Source organism: Conger conger, chromosome 1, assembly GCF_963514075.1.
Source record: "Conger conger chromosome 1, fConCon1.1, whole genome shotgun sequence".
NCBI lineage: Eukaryota > Metazoa > Chordata > Actinopteri > Anguilliformes > Congridae > Conger > Conger conger.
The window spans coordinates 5,813,794-5,832,577 of NC_083760.1; the positions used below are offsets into that span (position 1 = coordinate 5,813,794).

General features: G+C 45.1%; 1 protein-coding gene across 1 annotated transcript; it reads left to right on the forward strand.

Moving 5' to 3' along the window:
- Positions 1–994: 994 nt before the first annotated feature.
- LOC133137692 (free fatty acid receptor 2-like) lies at positions 995–3,736 on the forward strand. Its single transcript, XM_061256033.1, has 2 exons — positions 995–1,835; positions 3,708–3,736. Exons 1-2 carry the CDS (start codon positions 995–997, stop codon positions 3,734–3,736), a joined length of 870 nt encoding a protein of 289 aa, XP_061112017.1.
- The last annotated feature ends 15,048 nt before the right edge of the window (positions 3,737–18,784 follow it).

Here is an 18,784-nt window from a genome sequence, read left to right on the forward strand (position 1 = left end):
ACGTTGGCTAGAGAGTCCTTACTTTAAGGGAATAAGAGTTATAGCTCTGTGTTTTATATATATGCAACCATGATTAAGGATTCTTTTTTTTTTGACAAGAGGGAGTTCCGCGGTATTGTCGCTCTTTTGGAATGTAAAGGACCATTCCGCTATGTCCTCACTTTGGCGTTCGGGTTTTACCTCCGACGCCCATGCCAGGAATGCTGTGTCTAAAGTGTGTGTACATTTCTCATCTCACACGCGCACACACACGCACACGTACACACACACACACACACACGCACACACACATACAAACACACACACACGCACACACACAGACACACGTCCATTAGCCAGTGATTCGGTGACTAATTGTGTATGCTGTACACCTGAAGAGGAGAACGAGGGCCAGTCGGAGGAAAGGTGTTCAGCAAGAACACCGGTTATTGAGCCAATATGACTCACATTGCCAACATTGCCAGCTGAAGGTGGACACAGGTAGTGAGTAACTGACTGGGAATTAGACAGTGACCTGGATTCAGCCTTTACTGGAATCTTCACTGATGAATAACTGCAATACAAGTTACCAGGAAACCCATGTTATCTGAAATGTTATCTGTGTCAATCCCAATCCCTTAGCGAGGGTGTGTCGTTGTCTATCCTGAACATGGATAGTGTTCATACTGTGGCTAACTGAACATGCTGTGGTTAACTCATATTGTGCCTAACTGCTCCTACTGTAGATAACTGACCGTATTGTGGTTAACTGCTCATACTGTGGCTAACTGACCATATTGTGGTTAACTGCTCATACTGTAGGTACCTGATCATACTTTGGCTAACTGCTCACACTGTAGATAACTGACCGTACCTCTGGTTGTGCCTTCGTAGGGTCCGAGGGCAAAGGGGGAACCACAATGTGATGGATCCCGCGGTTGCTGTCGACAGCTGTCGCTAACAGTCGAGCGGGTGGGCGAGAGGGCCCCGCCCCCTGCACCCCGTCGCCGCGCCGATGATGCACTCGTTGCCGACGGAGCTGATGCTGGCGGTCTACGTGGTGACGTTCGCCACCGGCCTGCCCGCCAACGTGCTGGCCTTCTACGCCTTCAGCCGCAAGGTGCGGCAGAAGCCCACGCCCATCGACATCCTCCTCCTCAACCTGACCGTGTCGGACCTGGTCTTCCTCGCCTTCCTGCCCTTCAAGATGAAGGAGGCGGCCGACGACATGGCGTGGGACATGCCCTACTTCCTGTGCCCGCTCTCGGGCTTCCTGTTCTACACCACCATCTACAACAGCACCTTCTTCCTGACCGCCGTCAGCGTGGAGCGCTACCTGGGCGTGGCCTTCCCCATCTGGCACAACCTGCACCGCCGGCCGCTGTACTCGGTGGTGGCCAGCGTCTTCTTCTGGGTGGTCTCCTCCATGCAGCTCAGCATCGTCTACATCATGCCCTACTACAACCCCAACGACGCCAACGTCAGCTTCCCGCCGTCCCGCTGCTACGAGAACTTCACCCGCGACCAGCTGAGCGTCCTGCTGCCCGTCCGGCTGGAGCTGTGCCTGGTGCTCTTCTGCGTGCCCTTCCTCATCAGCTCCTTCTGCTACGTCAACTTCATCCGCATCCTGTCGCGCCTGCCCAACATCAGCCGCAAGAGGCGGCTCCGCGCCATCGGCCTGGCCCTGGGGACCCTGCTGGTGTTCGCCGTGTGCTTCGGCCCCTACAACGCCTCGCACATCGTGGGCTTCGTCACGCAGGAGAGCCCCCGGTGGCGGGACGTGGCGCTGCTCTTCAGCACCTTCAACGCCTGCCTGGACCCGCTCATCTTCTACTTCTCCTCCTCGGCCGTGCGGGGCATGTCCGGCCGGTTCCTCAAGGGGCTGAGGGGCCGGCTGCGGCTGACTCTCTGCCGCCCCCCGGTGGCGTGCCCGCGGAAGGGCGGGGCGAAGGACCGCGGTCCGGGGGGCCACAACGGTCCGATGGAAGCTAACGCACTCTGAGACTGGGAGGGGGGAGGGGGGGAGGACATTTGAGAAGGACACGTCGGAGGAGAACCTACCTCTCTGCGGTGGTTTACGTTCGTGCGTCCCCTCAACCCACCCCTGTACATTGGACCTTTGTCTGTCTCTCTTATCTGTTAGCTATTCCCTGAATATCTTTGCTACGTCATGGTTGATGAGATACGATCATCACAGTTGGTCTTTCTGCTTCCCAAAATGACTTTGTCCGCGCCGTGTGGTTCACGAGATAGGACTTACAGTTCGTCTTTCTGTTTTTTTTTATTTTTTTTAATTTTTTTAAAACCACTTCACTCTTGTATTTTTTCGTGTCCGTGCCTTTGTGTCGAGACTTTCACGCAGAATCGGTCCTAAATGTAGTTTTTTTTTTTTTTCGTCGTAACGGCGCCAGTGTGAGTGTACACAACGGGGAGAGCAAACATGAAAGCCTGACTGGAGCTCTACTGTCTCCCCACGCCTCTCTGTGCCGCAGAAAAGCCCACCTCAGACACGCGGAAGGCCTGCTGAGGGACGCGGTGCAGATAATACGGCTCACCACTGTGATAATCAACATCTCGTCGCGGCAATCTGCCTGAGTGATTGACTTTGTTTCTCACTCCCCGCAGCGTTCCCGGGAAATCGATAGCGCTCCGGGCTAGCGTCCCTCGAATGCCCGTTGGCCACAACACTGCGGAAGTTCCTCCGTTTGCTCCTGACGTTCTGAGGCAGGGGTGCGCAAACCTATCCGTTTCAGGACTTTGATCGTCTTCTCTTAATTATTTTTAGGGTAAAGTAGGTAAGATTTTTGTGTTAAAACATTGTTACAAGACCATTGGTAAATCCCTTAATTGAAAAAGGCTCACTGACATGTTGACTCACCCTCTCCCTGTGTTTATAGTCCTTAAATTCAGGTTTCAAAAAATACAGTTGACGGGCTCGACACTCAACAAAACATTGTATAGCTGTACAATAATTCAAGCTCATTGGTTGAAAACTGGTTCTAATTGCCACAGCCAATGGCGTTTCAACGTCAGCGCGTTTAACGGACAAGGGGGAGGGATGAACAGTGTTGTGGTTTGAGGGTGTTTGTTGCTGCTGTTCCTCTCTTGACCATTAGAAGTCCGCAATTACCTATTGTACCTTTAATTAAGAGCTTAATTATGTCTTTGTGTGAGCACCAGCTCGAGCCGCAGGCTGCAAGTGGGTCCTTCAGGTTTTGCTGTGCTCAAGCACAAGAGGGAACCAATGCAGTTTATAGGGCTGTCAGAACACTAAAGCGCAGGTGCTTGGCTGGAGCACAGACAAGCATGCACACGGGCACCCCTGCTCTATGGTAAATGGTTGGCATTTATATAGCACCTTTACCCACAGCGCAGTACAACTGATACACTCACACTCACTCCAACGGTGATTGGCTGCCATGCAAGGCACCGACCAGCTCGTCAGGAGTGTTTGGGGGTTAGGTGTCTTGCTCGTGGACACTTTGACACAGCCCGGGTGGGGGATCAAACCGGCCTGAGCCTCCCCCAATGGCCTGCATGGAAAAGCTTGCCTGCAGCAACAGGGACAAATATGATTTGGAGAAATTCAAGTCAAATTAATTTATTGCAGTCACCAATGTCAATTCATGCATCTACTGTTAATGCCATAGTAATGCTACAAACATTTACATACAATATAGTAGGGACACAAGAATTATTAAGAAGCACCATTCTCAAGCTTCATCTAGAAACATGGCAAAACTTACTGATCGGGTAAATTACTGGGATAAAATAAATCATTTAAGAGTATTAAACGAGAACAATACTCAGTGATGTAGTAGTTTAACTACATTTAAGTACATTTAATGTAGTTAACTATAGGAATTACCTTTGGCCTAAAATAGATCTGTTTTCAAACCTCTTTTGACCAAATACCAGCTGTTCTCTCTCTTTTTCTCTTATAGATGAGAAGCACTCCAGTCCACTATTTACAGTACTGTGCAGAAGTCTTAGGCACCCTACACTTTATTAGATATTTGAAGCTTTACCTTTAATGTAGTAGTAGTTAATTAGTAGTAGTTTACCAAACACAGTAAATACTGCCCTCCTTGCCCATACCTGCTAGAAACGAAACATGTCACTTCCTCGTTTGCAGCAAGCGTGCAGGGAATTGACAGAAGTGAAACAGCTGCAGTGTGAGTTCATACAGAGTCAATAAAGCCTACATACTCATTACCTCATTACTAACTACTAATACCATGGAGAGACAGGCCATGTGGTATGAAAGCAATGTAGTTATTTTTCTAGACATCCTGTCCTGGGGGCTGTTCCACAAACAGATAACAGATTACTTGTTAGCCAGATAAATGCACAGAGAGTTAAACCCGGTTGTAAAACAGTAAAACTTTTATTTTCACCTATCAGCAACCGATTCAGACTCAAGAAACCAGTTACCTGAATTAGCTGTGCGATCAACTGCTTTAACTGATCAATTGCTGTGCTATTCAAGTGCTGAGAAACAACGTGACAACCCTGCAGTGCTCTAGAACCGCGATTGAAGACCCCTGTTTGAGAACTTCTTTCTGAATGGAACCGTTTTTTGTGGTTCAGCGAGAGTTCCTGTTTGTAAACAGACGATGCACATCACATAGTCTGTGGCTCTAAAAGTTAATTTTTAATTTCCCATTCCAGGATAGACAGTACTGATACATTATAATGTTTGTCACAAGAAACTTTATGATGGCAATTTCACACAGACTGTTTGAATGTTGTGCTCAGTTCACGTAATTATCTGCACATATTTTTGTTTTTGCTCATGATTTGCTAAAGGAGGAATTATGAAACACCAATAATGAATTCTTCTAAATAATACCCATAACCCTTGTTGTGCTGTGAGAATACATCAATTATAAGTATTATATTGAGGTTACCACAAGGCCCATTTCAAAAGAAGTGTGACCAAAATTGTTATGGCAACTGTCACAATGTAGAAAAGAAGTGTTAAGGAGACCAGAAATTCAACTGAATAAACACATTCTCTACTCTGTTTCGGCTACATTACATTAACAACATTAACAGCATAATGATCTTGAGTTTTTCGCAATTCACTGTGGCGAAAATATAAGGAAACACACTTACCGCTTAAGAGACGTCAGTGATTCACTTCTTATTACAATGACGGGCGCCAAGTAACAAAAAAACTGCTCCAAGAACCAACAGGACATGATGGAAACAATAGCCTCTATTTGTTCTCATTTAGGCAATACAAATCGCTCAAGCCTATTGTTTTCTGAAAGACAGAAAAAGTATTGATTTTACCAAAACGTAGTGTCCTATTACGATGAACTAAATGACCCATAATGACAGGACCTCTAAATGACCCATAACTCATACCCCAGGCCAGGGGGCACATTAAACGTGTTCAGAGGGCTTGTAAACCATGTTAGAGTTGCTGTACTTTACTGTAGTGATTTATTTAGTGCTCAGCAAAAAAAGGAAAAAAAAAAAGAAGAGAAATACTGCTCGAGTCAGCAGTACCACAGGGGAGGACGTTTGTTACCTGGTGATAAATTCGATCCACCTTCTTTCGATATTGTTTTAACTGGTTTAATAAGTCTATGTTGCGTGGCAGGAATTGTTCTCAGAAGGCACCGGGGCGTGTTAAAGAACAGACAGATCAATGGTTTAGCTTATTATCGCTTAAAATACATTAATACTTTATGGTGGAGGTTTACGGGGGAAAAAAAGTAAATAAGAATTTAATGCCGAGTCCCACGAGAGACGTTTTGCTTGAAGTGCAATACCGGCAAACGCACATGGGGCAGATGGCTTTTTGTTCTCTGGGCTGACCAATGCAAAGATAGGGTAATGAATAATGGCATGAAAATCTTGCACATACACTCCGGGAGCACTTTATTAGGTATTCATTACACTTTTTTTTTTTTTTGACTTATTGGTCAGGCTACTGTAGCCTATCCACTTAGAGGTTTGATGTGTTGTGCGTTCAGAGACGCTCACTCCAGATCACATTTCTTCCCCATTCTGACAATCGGTCTGAACCTCAACAGCTGAACCTCTTGACCACGTCTGCATGCTTTTATGCATTTAGTCGCTGCCACATGGTCTCTGAGTTCATGTTGATTCTGGTGCACCTGTGCCTCGACTGTATGTTTGTATTTCTCACAGGAATCAGACAGAGGAAGTAATCAGGGTAGTGGGAAATGATGGGCCATCTTCCTTCCCGCTGAATAATAAAAGATAATTGAGCTACACTGGCCACAGAAATACACAACGGTGACCACTCTAACAAGTCTGGCAAAGATTATTCATTTAGTTTGTAATGTAATGTTGTCAATAAAGATTTTGGATATGTGTGGATGACGAATATTAAAGTTTAATGTGAGTTTAATATTTTCTTGCACACATTTCGCTCAGATGTTATTAAAAATTTGCATGAAATCCATTTTTTGGAAATCCAGTTTCAAAAGGAGATTGTTAGGCCAATGCAATAATCATAATCGTAACCAATCAAGCTTGTTTGTTTATTCAACATAAACACATCAAATTGGTGCTTTATGGAATAATGAGTGGCAATTGGGTTGCTGTTTGAGAAACATTTGATAATACTACGGTTTTAAAAATTGCATGGCTATATTAGAGCCCTGTCAAAGGGATAATATCTACGGGCCTACGTGTTTGCTAATCAATCAGGGATTTTCTTTTTTTTAAAGGGGAGCAGCCTTGTATACTAAAAATGTAGCTCTGGTTCCTGGCAGATGGTGTTCTGGTTTGTACGATTGTCTCTCATGTAGCAGACCGGGTAGTAGGGTTCACAGCTTACCTGTTCCTTTTTTTTTCTATTTGTTTCAAAAAAGACAAATTATATTTTTCAACTCAGCCTCGGGGGTTTGGGGAAAGGCAATCTTAACCTGAATTGGTCCATTGGAGCAACTCTCAGTCGAGAGGGTAGAGCAAAGCTCACTTCGGTGGAAGAGAAACATCAAGCAGAACATGGCCGTCTGCCCTCGGGGTTGCTGTTGAGGTCATAAAACCGCATCGAGCTGGTATGATGACTACAGGACAGAAGTGGGAGAGCCACACTAATGTGGAAGCATACTGTATTTGTTCAGGCCCTTCTTTCTTGGCTTTTGACGTGAGCCTTCTTTCAGGAACCTCTTGTGCAAGAAGTAAAAAGCTGTCCTGGCATCCATTTTGGGTTTAATTTTTGTTCGCAAAGGAAATGTAGTGTAACACATTTTGTTTGTCAGCCAGGATTACGCTAACCTGATAATTAAACGCATATCCGCTAATTATTTTACCGGCTGCCAGACATGTAAGAGGCTGGTGAAGCCGGTCATGAGCTAGTCTAGCTGAGAATGAGCTGGTCAACCGGATGTGCTGGTTGCTTGTCTGAGCTGGTAGCTGGTCAACCAGCTAGCAGCTGTTTCAAAACATAGCTTGAGCTGGTCAAACCACATCGTGCTGGGAGCTGGCCAGAACTGGCCAGCCAGCTAAAGCAGCTGTTTTGAAAACCTAGCTTGAGCTGTTGTTTTCAGCAGGGTGGCCTATATTATTTTAGGTTTCGTGTTAAATCAGCAACACTTAAAAATCCTCATTTGCATATACCGACATGATTTTACACCCACTACAGACTCATCCCCTCTCCGCCAATCACTGTGGGTAAAGCTTGCTCATGACACATGACGTCATCCGTAGCAACAAGGTCAGCTCCAGATTAAGAATTTGTTTTAAGCCTCCCACCACCTCTTCCTCTTCTGAGAACCACTTCATATTTATTTTCTTACTTTAGTCAAAGACTTGATTACGCAGGGAGAGCCAACTCAGAGCCTCCCTTAGCTCAAGGTTTCTCCCCGTTCCCCTGTGAAAGTTGGTCTCGGCAGCTCGGTGAATAAGTTTTTAAGAGGTGAGTCACAGCTAGGAACTTTTAGTGCCACTTAGGGGAACTCTTAGCGGCGAGATGAAACGTCTTTTGAATGCAGCCCCGGGGCTAATAGTATCGTAATCTGTTTTCTCGAGGAAAATGATATGATGGACAAATAAATGGCTGATGTTCGCGGGTCATACCCGCGGCTCCCGTAATTAACAGGCTTTTGTTGCGCCGTGAGAACGGGGAGGGCGAGAGAAAAGCAGTCGCTCGCGATTCACGCTTCGAGGGTAAAAAAGGTCCCATAGGCCGAGGCAGCTGAGCAGCATCAATGCAGCCGGTTGTCAGGACAACAGGGCCGTTTGGTCGAACGTTGTGCTAATTAGCTTCACGCCAGACCTGGAGTCGAAGGTATATTTGAACGACTTTTAGCTCTTTAAAAGGTGGGCGCGACGATGTTTTATAAATTACGAGTCCGTAGCCCAAACGTACGACGACATGAAAGAAAAAAAAAAAACATTGATTTTTCCATACCGGTGCACTACAGGGATTTAATGTTTAAAAAGGTCAAAGGTCAATTGGATTTCAAGTAAAGCGTTTGAAACTTAAGTGTAAAGCCAGCCAAAGCTTCAGTGCCTTGCCAGTATTTTTCTTCTGCTTAAGCTGCTGACTCCACATCACAGTGAGGCTGCCTGGGGAGAAAAGCCAATGTTTTTTACATTTTTTTATTCTCAGTACCATGGATATTTATGATGATTGTAACAAATTAAAAAAATGTTTTTTTGTTTTTAGTGAAGAAAGTAGGAAGAACATATGACCACCTTGTTGCCCGTCAGCATACAATTAAATATTTGCAAAGGGATATTGGCACTGATTGGAGGTAGTTGATGACATAGGAGGTAGTGTTTGTGTTTGTTGTGCAAGAGAGAAAGAGGGTGATGTTGCAAACGCACGACCATAGTACCGGGAGGTAATCTGCCTTTACGGCACACACTTCCGACACCGTTTACACAAACAACGCCGTCGCGGAGACAACATTGTTATTATACTCCCACGTGCTTCCCACAGATAAACACAGGAGAAACGTGCACGTGTTGGTCACAGATAAACATTATTGTTATGAATATGCTTTATTGTCAAACTTTATTCATGCGGCAAAGATAGAGGCAGTGATTCAAACAGAAGACCAGGGAGGACTGGCGGAAGGACTGAAACTCCGGATCTGACATTACGGAGCGTGGAAATTTCTGATCCGACATTCCCGACCACAGAAATTCCTGATCTGACATTTCAGACCACATAAATTCCTGATCCGATATTGCAGACCACAGAGACGCCTGCTCTGGTTTTCCAGGCCAGGAGTCGGGCAAGTGAAAAAAGGGGAGGAGCCGGGGCTAAACGACTGTGTCAGCCAACTGCCATGCCCGGGGCCCGTATCATGACGCAGGGTTACTGAGTTAGCTGGATAACTGCACTGAGTAAAACCCACAAAGCAGGGTTACTGAGTTAGCTGGGTAACTGCACTGAGTAAAACCCACAAAGCAGGGTTACTGAGTTAGCTGGGTAACTGCACTGAGTAAAACCCACAAAGCAGGGTTACTGAGTTAGCTGGGTAACTGCACTGAGTAAAACCCACAAAGCAGGGTTACTGAGTTAGCTGGGTAACTGCACTGAGTAAAACCCACAAAGCAGGGTTACTGAGTTAGCTGGATAACTGCGCTGAGTAAAACCCACAAAGCAGGATCGCTGAGTTAGCTGGATAACTGCAGTGAGTAAAACCCACAAAGCAGGATTACTGAGTTAGCTGGATAACTGCACTGAGTAAAACCCACAAAGCAGGGTTACTGAGTTAGCTGGATAACTGCACTGAGTAAAACCCACAAAGCAGGGTTACTGAGTTAGCTGGATAACTGCACTGAGTAAAACCCACAAAGCAGGGTTACTGAGTTAGCTGGATAACTGCACTGAGTAAAACCCACAAAGCAGGATTACTGAGTTAGCTGGATAACTGCACGGAGTAAAACCCAGAAACGTCACAAATGTAGAACATGGTGAAACAAGCTGGTCTGGGTTTTACTCAGCACAGTAATCAGTAATCAATCCTGGTTTGTTATACAGGCCCCTGGATTTCAGTTAATAAAACATAAAATATTGGCTGTCTCATTCCACTAATCCTTATGTTTTATAAATATACTGCAACAGAGTGTAAATATTTGGGCCCGGTTGGAAACAGGGAGAGCATAAAATGAGCTTTAGGATGAGGAGGCGCTGGGGCGTGAACGGCCCGCCTCAGAACATCAGACGTCCGGGGGTGTCTCGGTGGCGCAGCCTGTAGAGCACTGACCGCGTGCTCATTGCGAGCCGCGACGTCGGCGGTTCGAATCCGACCGTCCGACATTTGTCGCATGTCTTCCCCTCTCTCTCGCTCCCGTTCTTCCTGTCTCTCTGTACTATATACCAGGGGTCTCCAATCTTATCCTAAAAGGGCCGGCGCGGGTGCAGGTTTTTGTTTTAACCCAGCAGTAACACACCTGATTATACTAATGAACTAATCGTGGTCTTTAATCAAGACCTTGATGAGTAGAATCAGCTGTCTTAGTCCTGTGCTAAAACAACAACCTGCACACACACCGGCCCATTCTGGATAAGATTGGAGACCCCTGCTATATACTGTCCAATAAAGCTGAAAAAGGTCTAAAAAAGAACATCAGATGTCCGTGTTCGCGGTTCGCCTCGTATAATCAGGGGCAGCGGGGCTGTGGGCAGCTGCAGGTCATCCCATCAAAAGTCTCTGATCTGAACTGGACTTGATTTGAAGCGTCCTGGCGCACAGACCTCTTTCAAATAACGGTCTAATGAATGTCTGTTGCACGTTTTTATGTAAAAATACGCTCAATACATTTCACAGCAATGTGGGGGGTTTTTTTTGCCTCAAAAATATACACTCAGCGAGCACTTTATTAGGTAGACCTGTACAGCAGCTTGTTAATGGAAATATTGAACCAGCCAATCGTGTGACAGCGACTAGATGCATACAAGCTTGCAGAATAGGGAAGAAATGTGATCGAAGTTGGACGTGGAATGATTGTTGGTGGCAGACAGGCCGGTTTGAGTATCTCAGAAATCTCCCGGGATTTTCACACACAGCAGTCTCTAATTTGCAGAGAACAATGTGAAAAACAAAAAAACATCCAGTGAGCAGCAGTTCTGCAGGCAAAAATGCGTTGTAAATGAGAGAGGTCCTGGTCGAAGCATACAAGAAGGTGACAATAATGCTAATAAACATGCATTAAAACAGAGATATGCAGAAGAACATCTCTGAACACAAAACACATCAAACCTCTAAGTGGATAGGTTACCAGCAGCCGAAGACCAATAAGTTTAAAAAAAAAGTAATACATACGTAATAAAGTGCTCCCTGAGTGTATAGTAATACGTAAAAGCAATAAGAATTCATAACGAAGAGCTGAATAATGTTCTGGGTCTTCAAAAATAGGCACGGAATACAGCATACGTTGAAACCTCTTGAAACATGGTTTCATTTCAGTGAGCATGTTAAGACATTGGATTTATGGAGCCAGTGTCACTTTCAATGTGATACCAACGGTCTATAAATCTTTCAGCCTGAATGTGTGTGTGAGTGTGTGCGCGTGTACGCATGTGTGTGTGTGTATCTGTGCATATGCGGGTGGGTAAGCAAGTAAAATTATATTTATACGGCACGTTTCAAAAGCACTTTTCAAAACAAACACACATACACAATATAACAAATATCAAGCATAAAAGCGCTTCAGAAATGTTTACAAACATGGGATTAATGTGCCTTACATAATGAAAATCAACATACAGTGCAGAAATCTTAGGCACCCTAGACTTTATTATATATATATGTTTATTTTTTGTGTGTGAACACATTTGAGATTTCCAAATATTCATTTTCCAAAAGATTTCATTTTACAGAGAATATTTAGCATTTAATTTTAAAAAGTAACATATTATTGTAAGCAGTTGACTACTTTTTACATTAAAAACTTGATCAAGGCTGTCTGAGAGAAACTAACACTGCAGGACAGTTGGTTATCTCAGATAAGTGATGCAGTTTTAATGCCGAAGCGTGGTCACAAAAAAAATCGATTTGATTCAGTTTTTAACTATTCTGCCAAATTACTAAAATGTAATATAAAATGTATAGTACGTTTATTCAGGACCTTTCATTGAATTATTTCTGAAAGGATCTTATCTGCACAGAAGGTTATACAGGTGCCTAAGTCTTTTGCACAGTACTGTGCATACACACATAATAATAATACTAATAGTAATATAGCAAGTAGAAATGTTTCAAGAGAAATGAAAAGAATGATAAAAAGTTGACCAATAAAAACAGGTCTTTAAAAGATTTAACAGATGCAGCCGATCTCGTGTGTAATGGGAGAGAGAGTGGGGGCCAGAACTACGAAGGCACAGTCACCTCAGCTTTTTAGCCCTGAAAAAGCAACATCCCTTGAATCCTTGAGTCCTTGAGCACTATACTCACTATAGCCCCTCACTAGGCTATAAGGGGTGAGTAATTCAACTTTCGGGAACTAAGCCCTGCCGTATGACACCCAGAGGATATTGGAGCTGGACATAGGGTGATACGAAAAGTCCGGACATCACTGGCCTTCATTCACAAGAGTGGTGGCTACGGAGAGGGAGGGAGAGCACGCCAATAAACAAAAGAATAATAACAAAAGTCTTCTGCTGTCGCCCCCCCCCCACGGGATTTAGACCCAAAATAATAAGCTAAAATAAATGCAGTGGTTTTGCGTCTCAGCTCTCTCCTCTCCTGCCGTTTTTGCAGACTCTACTGTGGAAAGAAGCACATATTTTAGAAATCCGGGACCGATTCACAACAAACTGCAGGCGTGTGGCTACTTAACCAGTGGGCGCGGTCTTCGGACTGCCCTGCTCCCTTCCCGCAAACCGCGAACCTTGCCACACAGGATTCTCTCACTCACCCGTGTCGAATGTGACAAGCCTCTCTTCTTAAAGAGCCAGTTCAGAGCTGTGAAAGGCATTTAATATGAGTACAGATTTAATCTCAGCGACATTACCCGCGCTATGTGTGCGGTTGTGTCCGGAGCGAAATGCGCTCGCTCTACCTGCTGCGGAGAGCGCCAGGGTGAGTCCAGCGATGACGCAGATTTTAGTGATGTTCAAGCATCGGATGACCTCAGTGGATGGCGGATCTGTGAACATTAAACGCAGTCAAAATCAATTACATCGATCACTCAACAAATCAACAAATCAACCAATCAACCAACCAACCAATCAATCTTTAAATAGTACTCAGGAACACATTGAGGGTAAATGTTCACTTCCTCGAGAAAGGAGTATACAAGCAAAACAAAATAAAAACACAATATTGTCAATGCACAACATTTTATGTATCAGATTACCCAATTGAATGACTGTTAAGCTGATTCCAAGTGTATCTAGCAGTCTCTAAAGGCAGTTTGTTCATACCTTACAATAAGGGTACATGAATTGGCATGAATTAATATAGTTGCTAACATGAATTAATTGACTAATCAAGGACTCAAATTAATTAATTAAGCATGACATCAACTTTTCATGAGTTAATGTATTTGTCTAATATCTACTAACTAATGTATTAGTTACATTAATGTTTTTACATTAAGATATAAGTACAGACAAAGCTGTTCGGATTCTGAGTGGTTAGACAACAACTACATTAGTTAATGCCAATTCATGTAACCTTATTGTAAAGTTAATCTAAAGACTAACTGCAGGCGTCCCAGAGCTGCACCAAGTCCTGAGAATGAGTCGGATAGAGTTCTACAAAATTCAATTTTTAACAATGATAAACACGTGACACAGTGCAACACAGTGCAACTGCCTTCCTTCTGGAGCAGCTACAACTAAATTAAACTTAAAATCAGAAAACATTTGAAGACTCATTACAGGACTAAAACACTTTTTGCGGTGAGTCTGATGTGTACTCAGTAAGACGTGATTTAACACTCTTACTGGTATGTGTGACCACACCATGATTACACAGCAGTACAAGTTTGTTTTGTGTTCTTACACAATATTGACGCCATGTAACAATGCCCGGTTAAGGTAAGGTCGGGCACTAACTAAATATCGCATTGGGCACTTGCAATCGTAAAACTGAACGCTGAATACACAATTGAAAATCGAACACTGCCTCAAAAAAAGAATATATAGTGCCGTCTGTAAGCCATTTTCATTGTGATGATGTTTACATCCATATCACGTGATCTGTGTAGGAGTTACAGCCTTACATAACCCCCATCCCCCCATTTTAGGGGACCAAAAGTAATTGGACTATTCACAGCCAGTTGATTCTACAGTAGGCATAGGCTTTGCAACTGTTGCTATTAAAATATCAACACCAGGCAAAACAGCCCAAAATCAGGCTGAGAAATGAGAATAAACAGAAACGCCCAAAACATTAGAAACAACCAAAAACAATCAAACATAGTTCAAAATGAACTGTTTCATGCATTGTTAGGAAGTGAGAAAGCAATGCTGTGACCACAGGGGACCAGTGCTGGGGTTGTGGACTGAAGAATACTTTCACTTGTGAAGAAAAAAAAAAAAAAAAACGCATTTTCAACTGTTGTTGAACAGATCAAAAACACTCCTAGGATGCAGGCGAAGACGTTTCAAAGACTACCACAGAGACAAGACTACAACGGCACAACCTCAGAGGGCTCACCGCCAAGTACCGAAAAGCCCCAAGAACAGAGCCGCCAGGTTAGAGTTTGCAACAAAAAAAAACAAACGACATTAAAGAAACAGCGTTCTGGAACACGAGTGTTCTGAAGTCTGATGGGCAGGGATGAATATTACCTTCCGCGACGGTAGTGACGGAAAGAAGAAAGCGCGGAGAAATAAAAGGAACTTCTCGCGGTCCAAAAGCACGCTACGGCATCTGCGGAACGCGGCGGAGGTAACGGCGGAGTCCTGGGAGTTAAGGGGCTGCCGCTGGAGCGGGCGCCCGCTCGTCTCCGCCGACGTGAGGGGACTGCAGACGGCAGCGGCGACACGCCGGATTCAGAAGCGAACGGAAAAAAAAACCCACCTCACCCGGCGCACGACTTTAACCGAACGGCTGAACGTGAACGGGACACGTGGCTTCCCTCGGCACTCTATTGACATCCCTTCCGTTTTCCTTATTTTTTTTCTTTAGCCAGGCATTGTGCCCCTCCCCTGTAGGGTTGGGGTATTCTCAGTCAGAACTTTAACCTTGCTCCTTAAAACCCTAAATCTAAGTCCCCCGACTTCAGACTCCTCCACTGACAAGTATGGCTGCTCATTATCTCTGAACCACATATTTTTCCTCTTACGGGCGTTCTTACTACCACCTCAATGGCGTGTGCGAGGGGTTAACAATGTATTCCTGCCCAACCCATCCTCCTGTCAATCTCTCATCAGGGGGGCCCAGGGCCGGGTCCTCGACAACTCACCCCAGGTGAAGGAGGCGGACAGGGCGGTCGGTAGGGCCGGGTGCCCCCGGACCGTGCAGGTGTAGGTGACCCTGGCGGTGGGGCCGAGGGGGAGGGGCAACGCGCTCACGAGGTACGGCCCCCGGCCGGAGCTGTCCGTCACGCGGAAGCACCTCTGCCGTGGGCGGGGCTCCGCCTCCATCGCCAGGGAGACGGGAAGCCAACCGCCAGGGGTCAGGGAGTCGGGGTCCTCCTCCGCCGTCAGGTTCCGACCGACCGAGCCGTTCGATCGGACGGGGCCCGGGTCAGCTGACCCCGGCGTGCAGTCCCGTAGCTCCGAATCGGCACCGCTCTGCGCCCAGCCGAGTCGGACCCGGTCCGGGTGGAAACCTCGCGTCACGCAGAACACGCTCCACTGGCCCGACCGCAGATCCGCCGGCACCTGCAGGAACAGCTGCGGCGCTGACGGGGGCGCTGAAGAGCAGAGATCAGGTCGCCGAGTTAGAGGAGCTCACGAGGAACAACTGCAGCCACTGCCGTACATTCACCCCGAAATATTTTTTCATTAAATCAAATCAAAGTATAAATCGAATTTTCGTAATAATGAGTTGTTTACTAATCACTCACATGTTTTTATTAATTTACATTACATTGCACTCATTTAACAGAAGCTCTTATCCAGAGTGTTACAAGTACAAATTGTGCAAATCAGGACCAGGGATAAGTGCGCTGATGAACCTAGAGGGAAGTACAGTTCTAATGAATTACTGAATTAATTAATGATTAGTTCATTTATACATGCCTTATAACATATTAACTACTGCATAAACCGTAACAACAAGTGATTTATTCATCATTTACAAATGTATTTAAAGGATCTGTTAATGATAAGTTCATCATTAACTAATAACTGATAAAGTACTTAATAGGAAAGGATTGTTGTTAATTCATAATATATATTTTTATTTTATTACAAAATTTTTCAATGAATTACTTCACAGCTCCAGAGACTGAAAAGGGCCTGACCTCATCCCTAACCTAAAGTGGGAATCATAACGAATGAATGTGGTAAAAGTGTCAAGTTTATCCAAATGCCTTAATTATACAACATCAATGTACACGTTCAGCAGGCTGCTTGCAGTAAAAAGGAAAACCAGCATATTGGACCATGGGCTACGGTTAAGAGAGAGGCTCTACCATTATTTCTTGCCTTGTTATCCTATGAGTGCATGATGAAAGTTTGCGGATTGGCTGAAAATGACTTCATATGAAAATCAATAATGTACTACACAAACAGTGAGTGGAATAACCCAGCTTTGTCACAGGGGTGTGTGTGTGTAATGATTAGCAGAGAGGGAAACTGATGCTATTTCGACTTCATAGATCTGACTATAATTGGGTGGCTTTCTTTAGTGATTCACATCGATGTTGAAATCGCCCACGGCTCCTGAATTGCACATGGTTTTATTTTAGCTGTCCACGCAATCACTATTCCCAATTTCAACTTTTGAAATAACAAAATGTTCACTTCTTCGTCTACACATACACACTCTTCCCCACTCTCTCTCTCTCTCTCTCTCTCTCTCTAACACACACATACACAAACACACAATAAAACAGTAATCCTGCTTTGTACAGTTATCAGGCTAACTCAGTAATCCTACTTTGTGCAGTTATCAGGCTAACGCAGTAATCCTACTTTGTGCAGTTATCAGGCTAACTCAGTAATCCTGTTTTGTGCAGTTATCAGGCTAACTCAGTAATCCTGTTTTGTGCCGTTATCAGGCTAACTCAGTAATCCTGTTTTGTGCAGTTATCAGGCTAACTCAGTAATCGTGCTTTGTGCAGTTATCAGGCTAACTCAGTAATCCTGCTTTGTGCAGTTATCAGGCTAACTCAGTAATCCTGCTTTGTGCAGTTATCAGGCTAACTCAGTAACCCTGCTCTGTGCAGTTATCAGGGTAACTCAGTAATCCTGCTTTGTGCAGTTATCAGGCTAACTCAGTAATCCTGCTCTGTGCAGTTATCAGGCTAACTCAGTAATCGTGCTTTGTGCAGTTATCAGGCTAACTCAGTAAGCCTGCTCTGTGCAGTTATCAGGCTAACTCAGTAATCGTGCTTTGTGCAGTTATCAGGCTAACTCAGTAATCCTGATTTGTGCAGCTATCAGGCTAACGCAGTAATCCTGCTTTGTGCAGTTATCAGGCTAACTCAGTAACCCTGCTTTGTGCAGTTATCAGGCTAACTCAGTAACCCTGCTCTGTGCAGTTATCAGGCTAACTCAGTAATCGTGCTTTGTGCAGTTATCAGGCTAACTCAGTAACCCTGCTTTGTGCAGTTATCAGGGTAACTCAGTAATCCTGCTTTGTGCAGTTATCAGGCTAACTCAGTAATCCTGCTTTGTGCAGTTATCAGGCTAACTCAGTAACCCTGCTCTGTGCAGTTATCAGGCTAACTCAGTAATCCTGATTTGTGCAGCTATCAGGCTAACGCAGTAATCCTGCTTTGTGCAGTTATCAGGCTAACTCAGTAACCCTGCTTTGTGCAGTTATCAGGCTAACTCAGTAACCCTGCTTTGTGCAGTTATCAGGCTAACGCAGTAATCCTGCTTTGTGCAGTTATCAGGCTAACTCAGTAACCCTGCTTTGTGCAGTTATCAGGCTAACTCAGTAACCCTGCTTTGTGCAGTTATCAGGCTAACGCAGTAATCCTGCTTTGTGCAGTTATCAGGCTAACTCAGTAACCCTGCTTTGTGCAGTTATCAGGCTAACTCAGTAACCCTGCTTTGTGCAGTTATCAGGGTAACTCAGTAATCCTGCTTTGTGCAGTTATCAGGCTAACTCAGTAACCCTGCTTTGTGCAGTTATCAGGCTAACTCAGTAACCCTGCTTTGTGCAGTTATCAGGCTAACTCAGTAACCCTGCTTTGTGCAGTTATCAGGCTAACTCAGTAACCCCGCTTCCTCGAACGGGCCCGCGGTTCTCTCTCACCCACGACGCGCAGTTCGGTGTCGTTCCCCTGGAACATGGGCCGTCCCAAAGTCTTCACGACGCAGCGGTACGTGCCCGCGTCCCGCACCTCCACCGGTGCGATGAGGAGCGAGGCCTCATCCTCCACGTAGGAGAACCTGGGCGGGAGGGCGGGAGAGGATATCTCGGCCCCCCGGGCCCCGACGGGGACTGGCGTCCTGAACCACTGCACCCCGTAATTTCGGGCCACCCACTCCCTGGGGAAAGGGCAGGGCAGGACGGCGGACCCTCCTCTGCTGGCAGTCACAGTGGGGGGGTGCTGGCTGAGGTTTCCCTGGACACTTGTTTCCATGGCTGCGGTTATGGGGGAGGGAGGGGGAAGACTATGACTCCAATGACACAAACTATAATTCTATGCACACATAAAATTATAAATATGCAGTACTTATTTGCTATATTGTATATGCAAATAAGTATGTGTACAATCAATACTGCAT

Bases quoted from the DNA above. Each gene is read 5' to 3' on its own strand.
- LOC133137692 (XM_061256033.1), top strand. From the start codon at position 995: ATGATGCACTCGTTGCCGACGGAGCTGATGCTGGCGGTCTACGTGGTG. The intron at 1,836-3,707 runs GCATGTCCGGCC...AGCTTCATCTAG, and splicing joins CTCCTCCTCGGCCGTGCGGG to AAACATGGCAAAACTTACTG.